This window comes from Borostomias antarcticus (assembly GCF_949987555.1).
Source record: "Borostomias antarcticus genome assembly, chromosome: 9".
Classification (NCBI taxonomy): Eukaryota; Metazoa; Chordata; class Actinopteri; order Stomiiformes; family Stomiidae; genus Borostomias; species Borostomias antarcticus.
This window is the reverse complement of record NC_140242.1, coordinates 11452977-11471722: the sequence shown is the minus strand read 5'-3', so window position 1 is coordinate 11471722 and position 18746 is coordinate 11452977. Positions and strand designations below refer to the sequence as shown.

At 45.2% G+C, this 18746-nt stretch overlaps 1 protein-coding gene across 3 annotated transcripts in view; it reads left to right on the top strand.

Moving 5' to 3' along the window:
* waca (WW domain containing adaptor with coiled-coil a) overlaps positions 1-9085 on the top strand; it is a 39832-nt gene extending 30747 nt beyond the window's left edge. The window contains exons 8-13 of one of the 3 annotated variants that reach the window (XM_084443018.1): positions 6214-6336; positions 6633-6781; positions 7156-7265; positions 7797-7995; positions 8621-8748; positions 8850-9085. In XM_084443018.1, the coding sequence (XP_084299144.1) occupies positions 6214-6336; positions 6633-6781; positions 7156-7265; positions 7797-7995; positions 8621-8748; positions 8850-8919 (779 nt within the window). In that variant the 3' untranslated portion in view covers positions 8920-9085. Of the gene's footprint in view, positions 1-6213; positions 6337-6629; positions 6782-7155; positions 7266-7796; positions 7996-8559; positions 8749-8849 lie in introns of those variants that run through there. The other 2 variants (XM_084443017.1, XM_084443019.1) reach the window with 2 other exon arrangements.
* The last annotated feature ends 9661 nt before the right edge of the window (positions 9086-18746 follow it).

Below are 18746 nucleotides of genomic sequence, written 5' to 3'. Positions count from 1 at the left end.
CACTGCAATACTGATATCAGAGGAACAATGCAATACTGATATGAAGTTAGAATGATTAGTGATGACGATGTAAACAGTAGTTATCCGTGGCTTAATTGTGCAGGGTAAGGGTGTGTGTCCACTGGCAAGTTGTATTTTAGAGCTGGCGCTGTTTTCTCATTGTTTACAATGGGTAATGAGCTCTAGGGTGCTATAGAGACGAGAGCTGTGTTCTAAGCAATGCCATGAGCTCTAAACTGTGTTTGCAGTTGATAAAAGTTGAAGTTTTTGGGCTGGAGCATAGGATGTAAAAGGCTGTTAAGATGATGACAACGGTCGGTTTTTGGCAAAACTGCAGAGACTGCAAATGTTAGCCCTAGCTAACATTAGCTAGCTTTCTTAACTTGGCTAGTTAATCTGTAGGCTGCAAAAACACAACACTCATTGCTAACGTAGGTGTAAAACATCAGTAGCCTAGCCAGCTCTAAACTCCAGCTCTAGTGCGCTCTGAGCAGCTACATACAGCTTGCTGGTGGACACACACCCTAAAGGTCCAGTCATGGTGTGTGTATGCCATTTTGTTACTGGTGTGTGTGCGTGTGTTTGCGCGCGTTTGTGCATGCATGTGTCCGTATCAGCAGTTCAGTAGCCTGATGGCTTGTGGGCAGAGAGACGGTCTCTGAACCCTGCTACCTTGGGTGCAGGAGCTCCGGTAGCGCCTGCCAGATGGTAAGAGGAGCATGAAAGCAGGGCTCTAAGCTAACATTTTTCACTAGGAGCACATGTGCTCCTAAATGAAAAAATTTAGGAGCACAGAAAGAAATTTAGGAGCGCAACGTAAAATTTCAAATAACACATTTTTATTAGCAACACACACATTAGGCCTACTGCCAACAACAATAAACAATAATAACCTGCTCACCATAGGAGCTCTCATCTTCTCCTGCTATACTATTCCCACACACTTCATCAGGTGCATTGGTCCTAATGAAGACTATGGCCCAATCCCAATACCCCCCTTAGCCCTAGCCCTTGGCCCCACCCCTACATTTTGCGCGTTCACGCGTAGGGTGTCCCATTACTTTTAGCTTCTAGGACTAGGGAGCATATCGAGGGCTAGTGGACGTTCAAACAGCCCTCCAAAACTAGGGTTTTCAGATGTCGACTTGAAACTGAGGGGTAGATGAAAACTCACACAATACTTTGTGAACCAAGGCAGTGATATGAAAGGTAGCTGCCGGTGCCGTGAAAAAACGTGATAAAACGTAAATATCTTCGCAAATAATCCTAAAAAAATTGTCAAATCAGTGGAAAAGCTTAGTTTCATGTAGATGCAAAGGAACATGTCATTGGATCGTTATGGCAATGCATTTCAGGAAGAAAAAACGCTTTTTACGATGTCAAGGCATTTCATTGCGTTTTGATGTGGATCCAGTAAGTTACTGGTAGGCTATGGTGCAATGTTGAATCTAATCCAATCAATAGAACTTTGTGTAAACAAAGATTTTTGAGTGACTCGACTCCCCCAGCTGGGCCTCACCGAATTCCTCTCCCTCCTTGGTTCCACTTTGCCGGGCAAAATACGATTGAATGGGCTTCATTTTCTCTTTTGTTAACATTACTGGCAGGGACATTCGGCGTCTGCACAGTCGTTTTTGAGTGAGGGCAGCTGAGCTGTCATCGCGCATCATCCCAAGAGTTCTGCGCGTCTTGCAGGTTGCAGTCGTGGGACTTGTAATAAAAAGTTGTGGGACTTGTAGTTTTGTATACAGGTGCGCGAAACTTTGACTCTAGTTTGATCCAATTTGCACAGATTTATTTTAGACGCAAAATGTGAGTGAAATAGTTGAAAACAGTACTCGCACAGTGTGCTCCTAAATGATTTTTTCTGATCGCACAAAACTATTTTCAGTCACAAATGCGAGTAAAATGGTCGCACCTTAGAGCCCTGCGTGAAAGGTCAGTGGCTGGAATGGCCGGGGACAGAGAGGACCCGCTGGGCCTTCCTCCTGCAGCACTGGCTGTAGAGGTCCTGGACAGCTGGCAGCTCAGTGCTGGTCACGCGCTGTGCTGCTCTGACCACCCCCAGAGCTTTGTGGTCGAGGGCGGTGTAGCTGCCGCCCCGGGCCTTGATGCTGCCAGTCAGGAAACTCTCGATGCTTCACCTGTAGATGTCGCAAAGTGTCCTGGAGTCCACGGGGAAACTCCCTAGCTGCCGGAGGCTGAAGAGCCGCTTCACGACCACGCTTGTGCGGTGCGCCCCTCCCGCCTCCTGTAGTTCACTATCAGCTCCTCGGTTTTGCTTACGTTGAGTAGGAGATTGTTAACCCGACTCCACTCCTCTGCTCACATAAAGATTCCCTCAGGGGCTGCCACTGACTAGTGGACAGCCACTCTGCAGTAAAGCCTGTTGGGCTGACGGCACATTTTTAGTTTTTTTTTTTTCTGTGTTTAATCCAAGTTCACCTCCTCCTACATTAGCAGCCAGCAGATAACCGTCTGGCAGGCTGCCTTTTAAAAGTCCCCATGGTCTCTAGCACTGAGTGGGGAAGTACATCTTTCTCTTACTGTGCACCGATAACGTGGCAGTCCTGGCAGTCTCCTCTCTGGGTGCTGGTGCTACTCGCTCTGGGAGTTCAGGACCCTAGTGACGGATGTTGTTAAAGAGGTGTGGAGTAGAGTTAAATCGGTACTACCGGTATTCCCGGGACCCGTCCTCGGAACCATTTCTCGTTTCCCGGGAAATGAACAGCGGGAAAACAGGAATTTAAATTTGAATAATAACTAGGGCTGCGAGCAGCATTGAGCGGGCCCTCGCACCCCACACGTGTCGGGGTGCTGCACCATTAAAGGCTGTGCTATTTCGGTGTCCTGTACTGAGAGAAACTTCCATTCACCAGTAGGTGGTGCTCTAGCCGTGACTCAATACTAATGCATAGATGTGTTCAGGACAGTACCTTGATGAAGCGTGAGAAATGTTGTGTAAATCGGATAATGTATGTAGGAGTTATGATGACTTCCTGCTTGACCTGTAGGCAGCGCTATAAGTATGACTCAATACTGACCTACAGATGTGTTCAGGACGTGACCTTCATCAACCCTGAGAAATTGAGTAAATCGGATAACGTATGTAGGAGTTATGAGTACTTCCTGTTTCGCCAGTAGGTGGCGCTGTAAGTGTGACTCAATACCGACGCATAGATGTGTTCAGAATGCGACCTTCATGAATCGTCAGCAATTTGGTGCAAATCGGATAATGTATGTAGGAGTTATGAGGACTTCCTGTCTCACCAATAGGTGGCGCAAAAGTATGACGCAATACTGACACATAGATGTATGTGTTCAGGACAGAACCGTCATGAAGCGTGAGATATATCGGACAAATTGGATAATGTATGGAGGAGTTATGAGGACTTCGTGTTTTATGGCGAAATGTCAAACTTTGGTGGGGCGCCACGGCAAGGGTGTTTGGTGAAAACCCAATTTTTACTAACTTTTGATCACAAAGGTCTTAAGATGAAGCTGACTGAATATGAAGTTGATCGGATGAAATATGTAGGAGGAGTTCGTTGAAGTATGAGGCATGGAAATGGTAAAAACAAGGACAAAATGGCACATTAAAAGCAAAATGGCGGACTTCCTGTTGCATGTTGGGTATAGCTCCAAGAGACATTTAAGTGTGTCTCGATGAACTACATATGCCCACCGAATTTCGTTCGCTTACATCAAACTGAAAGGTGGGGCTCGCCATTTTAAATATTCCAGGGGGCGCTCTTGAGCCGTTTTGCCACGCCCATTTCCGGCACCCATGAATTATCAAATTTTTCACCAGGACTGACGTATCTGCAAAGTTTCATCCGTTTTCATTGATGTTTAGGCCGCCAAAATGGCATTTGTTTGTGGAGAAGAAGAAGAAGAAGAATCCTTCGAAATTCAATAGGGCCTCGCACCACCAGTGCTCGGGCTCGGGCCCTAATTAATAATTGAATTAATAATTTGACCCAAAAATCCATTAGCATGGGTTTTAATTATTATTTTAACAGCTGAGCTGCATGATGTTATTGCAATCTCTGCACACAGTGTGTGCGTAGTGACGTGCATGTCTATTTTCTGCACGACGTACCGTAGGCTACCGCGTGCGTGGGCTATACCCTACAACATCCCATAGGCTATGTCCAGCCACTCCAGCTTCGTGTGGAAATGTTTCCCAAGCAACCAAAAACATAAATTAGGCCTATTTAATTTTAGGCGTACTTTATTAAAAAAAGGACCTACCTCTGTTTTTCTCATATTATGGATGCCATGCAAACCTGTTTTTTATTTTTCGAGACATTTAATTGCACAGGCTGTCACAGTCGCTTTATAAAAACAATTAAGATTTTTTGTGGTGAACTGTTCTACGAATTACTGCAAAATGAATATTCTGTAAACATTGAGCATTGAGTGATCATTTCGGAGCAGTGACCTCATGGTGAATTTAACGAATTAAATGTCTTAAGTTTATTGTGTATAACCAGGCTGGCTGTTAGTGCTAACCTGCAGTTGGATCACGTAGGCTACATCCGAGCATTACTGAAGTACAAGCTACTGATTATTATTGCCATTTAAACTGTGTTCGTTTAGATGACAAACAACACACAAACACGCCTCTAGAGTTGTGTGCACTGTGTGCGCTCCACACCATAAAATGAAAAACATTAATATTTTTCCTGTGAATACCGGGAAAGAGAGCCGCAAATCCTGGGAGGAACCAGGATTTAACCCTAGTGTGGAGATGCTTCTAGGAGGCTAGTGCTCAGTAGAGATGATGGATGTTGTTTGGAATGTTCGCGCACGCGTGTTCCCTTTTTTTTGGGAATGTATTCATATTAGTTGTATTGTCTGCTGTTGTATATGCCGTTTGCTGCCTTTCTTGTCCCCGGTACCCCCTTGTAAAAGAGAGGTGTGTGTGAACAGACCATGCCAAAAGTGTGTCAGTGTTCTCCTGCTGATGCTGTCTCTTTCTAGGGGATCTCTCATACTCAGCAGCACAGCAGGAAACATGAGGAGAGATGGCTGGTGCCCTCGAGGAGGTGTGAGTGAAGCTTAGGGCCATGAGGATCTTGTTTTAAGTCTTCAGATTAGACTAAAAAAAGTGTTTTTCCAGCAGGTTACTTTTTTTACCCCCCATACATCTCCCCTCTCATTGGCAAGAACTTAAGACAGCCAGTGAGATGTATTTTGTAACTGTTGTACAGAGGCATGCAAACTTCACCTTTCAGCAAAATTCGCTGCTTTGAATCCAAAATAGATGTGATTTGTGCAGATCTGATGGGAAATGTATTTTGGGGAGGGGGTGTTGGTGGAGAGCCTGCCTATATGTACTTGGCACTGTTGCCTCACAGCAAGAAGGTCCTTGGTTCAATTCCCGCTTGAGACGATGTCCCGGGCCTTTCTGTGTGGAGTTTGCATGTTCTCCTCATGTTTGCAAGGGTTTCCTTCCAAGAACCCCAATATGCAAAACATCCAGAAGAACAGATGCTCTTTAGTCCGGTCCCTGACCAGGACTTGGACTGAGCACTTGGACTTGGTCCCGGGCGCCATGAGCAATGGCTGCCCACTGCTCCTGGATGCCCCTGGAGGAGGATGGCTTGGATGGGAGAAATGCAGGGGAAAATTTCCACCGGCGACCCCTGCATCGTGTATGTGTGTGTGCGCTGTGTAACCGCTCATCTGTGAGTACCTGTATGTGTCGTGTGGTTAGTTAAAGACCCGTCGAGTCCTGTAATTATAAATTGAGGTATTTTTCTCCGAGTTGAGGTGCGATTGATTTAACAACATCAGAGGTTGATGTGGACTGATCCTCTGCAGTCACGTCTCTCTCTCTCTCTCTCTCTCTCTCTCTCTCTCTCTCTCTCTCTCTCTCTCTCTGTCTCTGTCTCTGTCTCACTCTCTCTCTGTCTCTCTCTCTGCTGTAGCTCAGTCTGCTGCTGAACTGGAAAACAGTGGGGTGGAGTCCAGATACCTTCTCTAACCCCCTCCGCCTAGATTTTAGATGTGGAATGAATGGGCTTGGAGGCTCGTAGCAAGATGTCTGGAGTTCCACCAAGACCAGAACACAGATAGACAGAGCATCTCAGCTGCTGCAGTTTGGGCCTCTTTTGACTTTTTTCTGTTGCCCCCCTCCCCCTTCTCTCTGCTTCTCTCCCTCTGTCGTATTCTCTCTCCCTATCATCCCAATCTCCTCGTCTCTAGTCCTCACAGCTGCGGTGACCCAGGCCTCGTTACAATCGATGCTCCATAAGATCCTCACGGCCGGCCCCTCGGCCTTCAACATCACAACTCTACTCTCCCAGGCTGCTCAGCTGTCCAGCCAAGGTAGGAGCCATGCCAACCTTGCTCCTCACCCCACGAAAAGAACACAAACTCTCTTCAAGATTCACAAAGCTTTATTGGCAAAGCTTTTTGTTTTTCGGGGGGAGGGGGGTCTACTTTTTAATGTGGGCTTCATTTTCAGCTATCACCAAACTACAAACAAACAAAGCAATATCGGCGAATCAAAAAATACAGTGGGCGGTGGTGTTTTGTACATGCAGTGTTCTGGCTGTCTCTCGTCTGGGGACTGTTGTCACTGACTCCTGTTCTCCCCCGGCCGCCTGTGCTGACGCCAGCAGCCCAGCAGTCCAACCAGTCCCCCATGTCGTTAACGTCGGACGCCTCGTCTCCCCGGTCTTACGTGTCTCCCAGGATCAGCACGCCACAGACCAACGCTGGGCAGCTGAAGCCCCTCCTCTCCACACCCCCCGTAGTCTCCCAGACCAAGGTAGGATCGCAGAGAACAATCCATACCCACTTTGTCCTAGACCAAGGTAGGACCGCAGAGAACAATCCATACCCACTTTGTCCTAGACCAAGGTAGAACCGCAGAGAACAATCCATACCCACTTTGTCCTAGACCAAGGTAGGACCGCAGAGAACAATCCATACCCACTTTGTCCTAGACCAAGGTAGAACCGCAGAGATGCGTCATATCTCTCTCACCTGGGCCAGTTAGAGTCCCAAGGCAGTCCGGTTCCTCTCTTGTCTTGGTGTGTTTAAAGTTTCCTACCCTGTGTGTGTGTCTTACCCTCTCTTCTAGTTCTCTGTGTGTGTGTGTGTGCGTGCGTGTGGGCTAACTCCGTCTCTCCGTCGTTCCAGGTGAGCACTCCGGTGGTGAAGCAGGGCTCCGCCCCGCAGCAGACTGTCCCCAGTGACAAGCAGCACGGCCACGACACCTCCGCCTCCCCCCGCACCCTACAGCGCCACGGGTGAGGCCGCCTCTGGAGGAGGAGTAGTGTTGTCCTCCCCCCCTCCTTCCCACTAGGAGGAGTAGTGTTGTCCTCCCCCGTCCCTCCACTAGGAGGAATAGTGCCACCCCCACCCCTCTCTTCCACTAGAGGAGTAGTATTCATCCCCTCCCCTGCTCACCTGTTCTACTACCTCGATTATTGTAAGGGATAAGGGAGATTGGGGGAGGTGTTGGTGAAGAGGCTGTGTCTCAGCTCTCTAGTCACACAGCACCATCTGCAGGAGACATGTCCTGATGTTTCTCTCAAATGTAATGTGGTGCCACCTGCTGGCAGATTATGGAATAGCATGTATTTAATCATTGATTATAGATTTTTTTTTTTCTTATCACCCTGAAGAACTTTACTGTTCCTCATGTTTTTAATAATTACAGGTATTAATGTTCCTTATTCAAACCTCTTATCAAATAGGGTTTCGTTTCAGGGTCAGCCCATTTTATCTCAAGTCATTCTGACCTTGTCCTGTCCTGCGCCAACCCCCCTTCCCCCCAGGAGCCAGAGGAGTCCCTCCCCAGGTCCCAACCACATCACCCCCAGCAGCAGCAGCAGTGCCCCCCTTCCCTCAGCCTCTGCCCCCACCAGCTCCTCCACTCGGACGTCCTGCTCCTTCACCCCCACCCTCGCGGTCCACTTCAACGAGAGTCTCATCAAACATGTCCAGGGCTGGCCGGCAGACCATGCAGAGAAACAGGTAGGGCACCGCACTAACCCAGGGAATAATATTAAAAGGAAAAAAAGGGGAGGGGGAATCCGCACTCAAATACGTTTTAACTTGTGTAGTTAGCCATGCTTACTGTCCTCTACTTTTAAGATTGTGTTGTTTTTTAATTGTGTTTGTTTGTTGTATGAGGACTACAGATGGAAATTAGCATTTTGCCATTTTGCACCATCTTTTTATTTCTTGTAAACAATTAATGTGTGTGCACATTGTAATTTTTTTAAATGAAATAAACTAAACTAAACTGCTTTTAATGCACATATACAGCAGACAATGAACGGACGCGTTTCAGCCCTCAACATTGACAAAGGCCGGAGGGCTGAAGCGCGTCCGTTCATTGTCTGCTGTATCTTTGCATTAAAAGCAGTTAAAACGTATTTGAGAGTGCGGATTCCCCCCTTTCTGGTAAACGTATGCTCTACAATCTGCACCCATTGTTGTTGAGTTGAAGACTTGAGGAGGGGTGAGCGTGCCATATGTCCTATTAACAATATTAAAAGACACTGATCAGTTCTGCTGTTGCCGGGCGGATTTCAGGCTGATGCTACGTTACCGGTCGCCGGAGTGTGAAGTGAACCGTGTTGTCTTTGTGTGGCAGGCGTCCAGACTACGTGAGGAAGCTCACACCATGGGCAGCATCTACATGTCTGAAAATTGCACCGAGCTCAAAAATCTCAGATCCTTAGTCAGAGTCTGTGAAATCCAAGCGACATTGCGTGAGCAGAGGTAAAGAAAGAGTTCTCCCTTCTCTTTTACCTGGCATCTGAGAGTTGAATGAAGAATACATCTGTCTAACTAACATTTCTCTCTCCCAACCTTCCCCCCAGGATACTATTTTTGAGACAGCAAATTAAAGAACTTGAAAAGCTGAAGAATCAGAATTCCTTCATGGTTTGAGAACTTAGAAGTTTTGAGAGTGAAGAAGTTGGAAGTGGGGGAGAAGAAGACCCATTGCACATGGTTGGAAGAACCGTTTTTTGGAGAACTGTCATTGAGTTGTTCAGTTCAGTCTGTGCCCCCAGTCTTAACACTTAGGAGCTGCATTCTGGTCGGCTTTGGACCGTTGGGCTTGGTGGGCTGGACCTGGGGAGGGAGGGAGGGAGGGAGGCGGAGCGAGGGGGGGGGGTCTGGTTGAGGGGTTGGGAAGGAACGGTGGCATGGGGGGGACTGGTCAATTTACAAGACACAATTTTGACAATAAAGCCCCCCATTGAAAAAAGTGTAGATTTCTTGTAGATGTTATCCATGTTGTAAATATGTTTTGTAGATTGAAGCCATGGAAAGCCATGCCTATCAAAGCTTTTGACATCCAGACTAATCAGAGCCCGAGGCGGCTACGTTCATAGCCTTCATGTTAACTCGTCAGCAGACAAGCTTTTTTTCCTTTGATAGATCGGTGAACCATTGCCTTGAGCATGTGTATGACCTGCATGAATATGGTGGAAGGTGTTTGAAGTCAGTAAATCGAAAAAATGAAAAACACACTGGTTCCTTTCTCTGCTCTTCGATAATGATAAATGGATCAACCAGACTAATTCTCTGCGCCCCTTCCATGCTCAGCCCTGATTGGTTTATAATTATTAGACTGCCCATCCCCACCCTTCTAAGAGGTCCATCATGTCCGGTCGCAATGGTTCAGAGATCTAGTCACAGCTCCCTGTGGCCCTGCATTTCCCAAACTGAAAAAACAGTGCCTGTTGGTGTGATGGAGTGAGTGAGTGAGTGATTAAAAAGAGAAGAGAGTGCACAGTGATGCGTTTTTAAGATGAAGGGCCATTCCTTTGCTAGGCCCTCTGGCCCCTGACTCCATTCAATGAGTGGAACGCCCAACCCAAAAGATGATGACCACAGCGTCAGTTTAACCCTTCTGCTTGTTACCTTCTCTATCGAAAAACTTTCCACAATTGTTTTCTCACTTTATTTTTCCTTTTTTCCCCCCTAAGTTTTCTTTTCTGAGAATTGTACCTTTTTTAACTTGAGGTGGCCCCGCGTGTCTACCAAGAGTTCATTCCTATGTACAGTTACCGCTGAAGTTGCAATGGAGGAAAGAGAAGGAAAAAAAAGTTAAAAAGTTGCAGTGATGACTAGTATATCAGAAGATGTTGTAATCATAAATTATTGCTCCACGTTTTCCTTTGGACCCTTTTGGGATGGGGGTCATAGAGCAACTGGGCCGCAGCAGAGGGCGCCGCCGAGAGGGGTGGAGTTAAACACTAGCTAACCCCCGAAGGGTTTGTTTGATTTCTGATATGGGAGAAATTCTCCTCAAAGATGACCCAAATGTAAGCACAGTCCAGATGATTATAGTGTGGCCTGACGGTCTGGATTATTCAAGGAATAGGATGCATGTCTTCGGGGGTTGGTGGAGAGAGGATGGGAACATGGAGGTCGGAGGTCGTATGCATGAAGGAGAGCAAAGGTCCTTGAATCTATGGAGAAGTATCTATGTGGCTTTAGGCTAGATTCAAGGTCTCTTTCCTGTACACGATGTAATGAACCCATTTATTTGAAGAAATCTGTTTGTTGCTTTTATCTTTAATCCCTGAAACATCACACCCCCTGGATACAAAGAATACAACACCTTGCACACCGGGTCACAGAAGGGCATGGAGAGGTCACGAGGTCAAATGTGAAATGTATGTATATTGTAATAAACATGCTAAACTCAAGCAAGTATTGGTTATTTTATTGGAGTTCCCCATTTAGGTTTTGTATACATACACTAGTGCCTTGAAAGTCTTACAACCTCTGACATGACTACCACTTATTTTATTTCTCCATTGAAAAGATCTTCAAGCATGTGTCATGCATAGGGATCCCATCTTATTATATTAATATTTGTTCCCCAGTCAGTCATCAAGTTAGCAAGTTAACTTTCCAAACATTTTCGAGAGACTGGATGGATAGAAAGAAATTGTCATTGACTTCTAAGCTCTCCCAACAGCCCATATCATGTTAAGCTTAGCAAAAAATGACCAGGTGAGTAACGACAAACATTGGTCAAGCGGAAAGTTGGTATCGCGCCTCTAGTGGCGGGATATGGGCATTGCATTTGTGACAAATAATTCACTCGTTCGTATTGTTGTACTGTTTTGGAGCCGACCAGGAATAATTATATTGCCACCAAAGTGAACTACAAAGCTTCACCAGCATCGGTGTCCCGTTTACAGATAAATATTAACATAATAGTAGTCATTAATTGTTGTATCATGAATGCTTTATGAGAAATCAACACTTTGAGGTACTGCACGCATACCTGAACAGCTGTAGGGGAGAGCGGGGCGCATTGGAGCATGAGGCGCGTCGGACCACTGGGCTTTTAAGGTGATCTGTTGTAGCTACAAGGACATATTTTGGTGAACACACCTCTCTACGTCACGTCAACCTATCCTGAAGTCGGCGGGAGTATTTGAAAATCTTTAAACATTTTCCTGGCGATCATCTATTTTTACCCCATGTAAGTAATTTTTTTTTATGCTAGTGTTTTTTGATTTATACCTTGTGTATACATGTCACAGAATCCAAACATATATCATTTTAATCACTGTTTGAGTGGCTATAAGATAGAATAATTTTCGTGTTTCATGCTACATACCACTGAGTGACAGCTAGCCAGATAGCTAGCCTCTGGTAGATGGGGCGCTTTGGACCACTGTGGTCCAACGCGCCTCACATTCAATGATCATGCATTTGAGGGACTTTAGTCCAGTTAGTGACATTGTGAGACACCCCCACTTGTTTTATTTTTGCATTTTTTAGGTACTGGGAGACTGTATTTTATTCACTTGCAATTGAGATAGGCTATTCATGTGCATTTATCACGATTTTAATAGGTTCATTATGGCTAGAACGGGTTAAGCCGCAAACGCACTGGAAGCTTTTGGTGCGTGATCGGCCATTTAAAACAATTGGTGTACTTCAAAACGCTAGCGTCAGACTCTTCTTCGTCTGGGGCTTTATGATTTAACTTCATAATTTAACTTATGCTTTAACTTCTTTTATCCTGTCCCCAATGTGTGTGTAGCGTTCACGTGTGTTTGTAGCAGCATGAGCTGCATGTGCGGAGTAACCAATGGCGATCAGAATGTCTCACCTTTAACCTGGCACATGACTAAACCAACCAATGAGAATAATAGTTCGAATTAGATAATTCTGAAACCAATGAATTACTCTGAATAGACAAGATAAAATACTAAATATAGGAGCAAATATCGTATAGAACATGACATTATTAGGCCTATACATAATACATACCTAACAGTATAAATAATGCATGCAGGTAGTGAAAAAGCATGTATGTAGCACATAACATATAGTTGTCAGAAGATAATGTTATTTGCATGGGTTTTTAAGGCAATGTACTATATTGGTCCAATGCGTCCCACTCAAGCCCCCAGGATCAGCTTGGCGCATTGAAGCCACCATGGGCTTTCAGGCCAAGCCCGGTATTGCAAGTCAAATCAAGGCATGCGGCCCAAGAACCTTATTTCCCATGTTAGTGGATGATGATAGATGGGGCTAGAAAAGGAAAACAAAATTTTTCTGGGTATCATTCAGCATCAGAGACCAATCTTATCAATATAAACTTTTAATTCAATGGGGTTTTGGGGTTTTTGAAGCCACCAATACCTGTATCGAGCCATTTAAACATGTGCTGTGCACGAGCCTCGGGGACGCGCTGGTCGCGCGTTCGTGAGTCCTGGGAGCTCGGCGGAAAACACGTGACCATAGGAAGACCCGCCCTACTCTGCCTCTGATTGGATAGGAAGTCATGTAATGACGTCGGCTAACATTTGCTATGCTTTAGCAATGAAGATTATCATGCTAATCATAGATATGAACGTATGTCTATGATGCAAATGATCATGACATGTGGTTACTTTAGGACATCGTTGGAAAAGATCTAGAGGGTAAGTGGGTCAATGTTGAATAACTTAGCTAACATTATCTAATGTTACATTTCTTTATATTAACATCAACTATATTGATAGGCTAGGGAGCTATGCTAACGGTAGCTAATGCTAACGGCTTAGGGTTAACGTTAGTTAATGCTAACGTTACGTTCGGAGGTCTCAGATGTATTTCAATTTTAACAATGTTGAGCATGATCAATGTGACATTGTTCATACATTGATTACAGTCTGTAATCTTGTCTGGCATTATTTAGCTATAGTGGGCTGATGCTTGCTGCTGCTACTATAGCATTTGCCACATTATACATCAAATTAATCAAGCATAGTTAGTGTTATTACCTGAAGGCATTATTACCATTGCAAGTAAGCATGCCATGTATATGCCATGCCTGGAAATCAAATTAATAGTGTAATTATTCCCCATCATAGCTCATTGTACACTGATATAATCATTCTCCTTGCCTTTGCTAATACTCATCTCTTTTATCAAACTTTGTGCTAGGAAAGAAATCTGGCTGTGATTCGTCACTAGTGCTCATCCAGGCTGTTGTCATCTCCCGCCTGGACTCCTGCAACTCCCTACTTGCTGCCATCCTGCAGCGTTGGCCATCAGACTCCTGGAGAAAGCTGCTGCTAATCCCGTGTTCAACAGCCCCATGCTCTTCCACACAACTTCCCTACTCCGTTCTCTGCACTGGCTCCCTGCGCTGTCCCATCCAGTTTAGGACTGTGATGCAAGCCTACAGGGCAAATGAACAGCTCCCTCCGACCTCCAGGCTGTGGTCAAGCTCTGCTGCCTTGAGGTGATTGGTTCCCCAGTTGCTCCAAGCCCCCCTACGGCAGATTGGCCTGGCCATGGCTTTTTTCTGTCCTGGCCTCACAATGGTGAGATCTCCTGTCCACCGTGGAATTCATTAGTCTGTTCTAAGGATGTACTCTTGGAAAACTACGAGCTCACATTAACTTTAGTTTATTTTCAATTAACTTGGACTGTTTCCTCTCCTTCAGTCATAAAACATGTCAAGTGTTTAATATTTGATACCTGTTTTAAGTGATGGAGTATTAATGTACAAAACATTCATATCGGCTGGGCCTACAGTTGGTCTAAAGAAGTGACTTTCATTTACACTAAATGGACAAAAGTATTGGGACACCTACATATTACTGAACCTACAATGGTCCATAAAGGCATGGTTGGGTGATGTTGGTGTGGAAGAACTTGACTGGCCCGCACAGAGCCCTGACCTCAACCCCAGCGAAGCGAACACTTTTGGGATGAACTACATGAAGAACGGAGATTGTCAGCTAGGCCCTCTAGTCCAACAGCAGTGTGACCTCACAAATGCTCTTCTGGATGAATGGGCAAAAATTCCCACAGACACACTCCAACATCTTATAGAAAGGCCTCCTAGAAGAGTGGGAGCTGTTATAGCTGCAAACGGGGACCAACTCCATATTAATGCCTATGAATTTAGAATGGGATGTCATAAAACCTCCTGTAGGTGTAATGTCCCAATTCTTTTGTCCATACAGTGTATATACAATACTGTACAGTGAAATTAAAAATGATAGGCTACCCACTCTAACATTGTTTGCATTAAAGTAAAATTAAACATTTCTAATAGTTGTGACATCCCTAGTGGGAGTGTAGTCCAGCTAGGACCTTAGCTTGGCAGCAGCACATAGAGACCAGGAGATGGTTTTCACTTTGGGGATTTTATTATTATTCTGTTTCTCCCACCGTATATGAGCCATTTTTAACTTGTTTCCAAGTCGCAGTCCCTCTTTCTCTTGAAGTTTGTTTAGCTCCTGTATGTACTGCCAGCTAATTTTTCCTCTTGGAGTTTGCAGTGTACCTCCTTCAGCCAACGCGTTTCTCAGTAGCTTCAGCATGTGGCACACATCCAGTACCACATGAACCACTTGTGATGGATCTGCAGGATGTGGGAAAGATGATCTCATGTTATGGACATCCAAGTCAAAATCCAAGTGTCCAGTTTATCTCAAGTCATCATGAATTCCACGGTGGACAGGAGATCTCCAGAAAACAGCATTACATTAGTCATTTATCAGACAATTATAAAAAGCAACTTTCATTAAGTGCATTTAACATAATGTAGGTATGCAAGAGTACTGTAATGAACCTTGGTCTAGGTGTGGGTATTAACTGTAGGCAAAGGGGCTGCCACCACCTTTAGTCCCTGGTATAGTCCGGTGTTAAGAGAGCTGAGAACAACAACAGCACACTCGACAACAACCTAAGAAAACATGTCATTTATTGCACCAACTCATGAAACAGCAGGTTCTTTGTGGGCCTGATGGGAGTCTGGCCAATCGGTGACACCTCTCCCTCAGACAGGTCTGTCCATCCAGTATCAGAATAGCCACACCCAGCATCACAGCAATTCACCCCACGTAGGTGGGCACTCGGTATGGCACTCAACGTTTACACAAACACACACGCGCACACAAACAGTAAATTCCACACTGGATCACCCTGTATAGGCAGGCACACTCAATTGCAAACACACTAGATATCACCCTGAGTCGGCACACTGGTACATGGGCGCATAGTTTAAGCTGGGCTAGACAGGCATGTTATCCTCTCCCGTGAGTGCAAGTTAACAATTGCTTCGTCAGACTAGTTGCCCTGACGGACATGAAGCTCCGCTCCCCAGACTGCCCGACTGGCTCTGCTTTCTTAGTCCACCCCTCAGCAATCAAGTCCAGCTGAGGGTGATCAGAGCCTCTGTCAGCGTCCGCAGTTCAGGTGCACCCCATTAGTCTTTCATTAGTGACACTGCAGCTTCACTACAGTACCACTGCTCGCTAGAACTCATAAGTGCATCTCCTTTCTAAACAAGCGTCTAAGAGCTTAACCTGTTGCTAAAGACAAAGTACAAGAACAAATAAAATAGGTGTTAAAAGGAAGGGTCCAGGGCACATCTTGAACAGGTGAATTTTCAGCATGCGGCGAAAGATGGGCAGCGACTATGCTGTACTGACATCAGTGTACAGTTCCCACCATTGTGAGGCCAGGACAGAAAAAAGCCATGGCCAGGCCAATCTGCCGTAGGGGGGCTTGGAGCAACTGGGGAACCAATCACCTCAAGGCAGCAGAGCTTGACCACAGCCTGGAGGTCGGAGGGAGCTGTTCATTTGCCCTGTAGGCTTGCATCACAGTCCTAAACTGGATGGGACAGCGCAGGGAGCCAGTGCAGAGAACGGAGTAGGGAAGTTGTGTGGAAGAGCATGGGGCTGTTGAACACGGGATTAGCAGCAGCTTTCTCCAGGAGTCTGATGGCCAACGCTGCAGGATGGCAGCAAGTAGGGAGTTGCAGGAGTCCAGGCGGGAGATGACAACAGCCTGGATGAGCACTAGTGACGAATCACAGCCAGATTTCTTTCCTAGCACAAAGTTTGATAAAAGAGATGAGTATTAGCAAAGGCAAGGAGAATGATTATATCAGTGTACAATGAGCTATGATGGGGAATAATTACACTATTAATTTGATTTCCAGGCATGGCATATACATGGCATGCTTACTTGCAATGGTAATAATGCCTTCAGGTAATAACACTAACTATGCTTGATTAATTTGATGTATAATGTGGCAAATGCTATAGTAGCAGCAGCAAGCATCAGCCCACTATAGCTAAATAATGCCAGACAAGATTACAGACTGTAATCAATGTATGAACAATGTCACATTGATCATGCTCAACATTGTTAAAATTGAAATACATCTGAGACCTCCGAACGTAACGTTAGCATTAACTAACGTTAACCCTAAGCCGTTAGCATTAGCTACCGTTAGCATAGCTCCCTAGCCTATCAATATAGTTGATGTTAATATAAAGAAATGTAACATTAGATAATGTTAGCTAAGTTATTCAACATTGACCCACTTACCCTCTAGATCTTTTCCAACGATGTCCTAAAGTAACCACATGTCATGATCATTTGCATCATAGACATACGTTCATATCTATGATTAGCATGATAATCTTCATTGCTAAAGCATAGCAAATGTTAGCCGACGTCATTACATGACTTCCTATCCAATCAGAGGCAGAGTAGGGCGGGTCTTCCTATGGTCACGTGTTTTCCGCCGAGCTCCCAGGACTCACGAACGCGCGACCAGCGCGTCCCCGAGGCTCGTGCACAGCACATGTTTAAATGGCTCGATACAGGTATTGGTGGCTTCAAAAACCCCAAAACCCCATTGAATTAAAAGTTTATATTGATAAGATTGGTCTCTGATGCTGAATGATACCCAGAAAAATTTTGTTTTCCTTTTCTAGCCCTATCTATCATCATCCACTAACATGGGAAATAAGGTTCTTGGGCCGCATGCCTTGATTTGACTTGCAATACCGGGCTTTGGCCACTACGTCAAATGGCTTCATGCGCCGGTGAGCAACTTTCATTGAAATGAATAGGCAGCCATTTTCAATGCCGTCTCCAGTTATATTATACCTCCATGGTCCCACTACGTGGTCCAACGCGCCTCACCCATGAGGCGCGTTGGACCGTTTTCACATCCGCCACTTTTGGCAAAACTGCAAGAAACTGGTAAGTGCTGGAAACCTCGTTTTGATGTCCTTTTGTAGCCAACAGATATAGGTATACATGTATAGCAAAATTCATAATAAAACCGAAATAATTTTTAAATAAATAAGCTTAAGGCAAAAAATGGTCTGACGCGCCCCGCTCTCCCCTACCCTAGTGTATTTTTCAGTCCTGCATAATAATTATGGAATTTACTATATTATGTGAAATGCCTCTTTCCGGGTTCCATTAATAGCATTCTACAAAAAGGAATGCGTAGAGCCAGAGCTGAACATCAATGTTCTGTGGAAAATTTGGGCAGTGGGATAATGAAGGTGATAGACCACTCTGTATTTATAATACACTATGGTCACTGCATGATGACCACTTCATTGATTGTGAAACTTTCAATCAGTGAGGATTCTCTTATCCTCCTAGTGGACCCAGCTAAACAGAACCTGACCCACCTGTTCGAGAAGATGCTGGCCTAACAGTTTGAGCAGAATTCAGCAGACCTGGACGAGCCACTGTTGGAATACACCCACGTGACACAGGTGATTTAGAGAGGTACAGACTTTGGATATACTTTTTTGTTTGTTTGTACATTCATAACTTGTTTAAGATAATTGTATAAGACACGTTCCCGGCTCTCCCCGCTTTGATTTAGCAATGAAAACCGGCTTGCATATTAACCTGTTTTTGTATCCATTGGAGAAATTATTTTTTCATCCAGGCATCTTAGTTTTAACAGGTTAAATATAACTGAACATGTTTTGTTTGCTAGTAGATGGTATTCATTCCGTTCGCGATAACGTTATTGCAGCCAGGCTAAATTCCTCCAGGGAGCCAGTGACCGGCGAGTTGAAAAGCTTCACTCCCCGCCAGCAGGAGCTTTGGCCGCTGCTACCGCATCTCGGATAACCCGCTGAGTTCGTGGCTGCTATTTCACATTCGCCCTTGATCAATCCCAATACCGATCAATGGTAATAATGAATCAATCGTTCAGATCAGATCGGCAGTGCTGCATGCATGTTACAACATCATTGTTAGCTTTATTAACATAACCATAGACTACATTTATCTCTCTAACGTTAGGCTATCCATCTTACACCAGTCGGCCATTCGATAGCTAGAAGCGGTGCCAACGTTGACCGTGGACGTGGACGCGCGTAGGACAGAAGTACAACTGCGCAAGTACAAAAGTCACCGGAAGGCCAGAAAAGCACAACTGCGCAAGTACAAAAGTCACCGGAAATGGT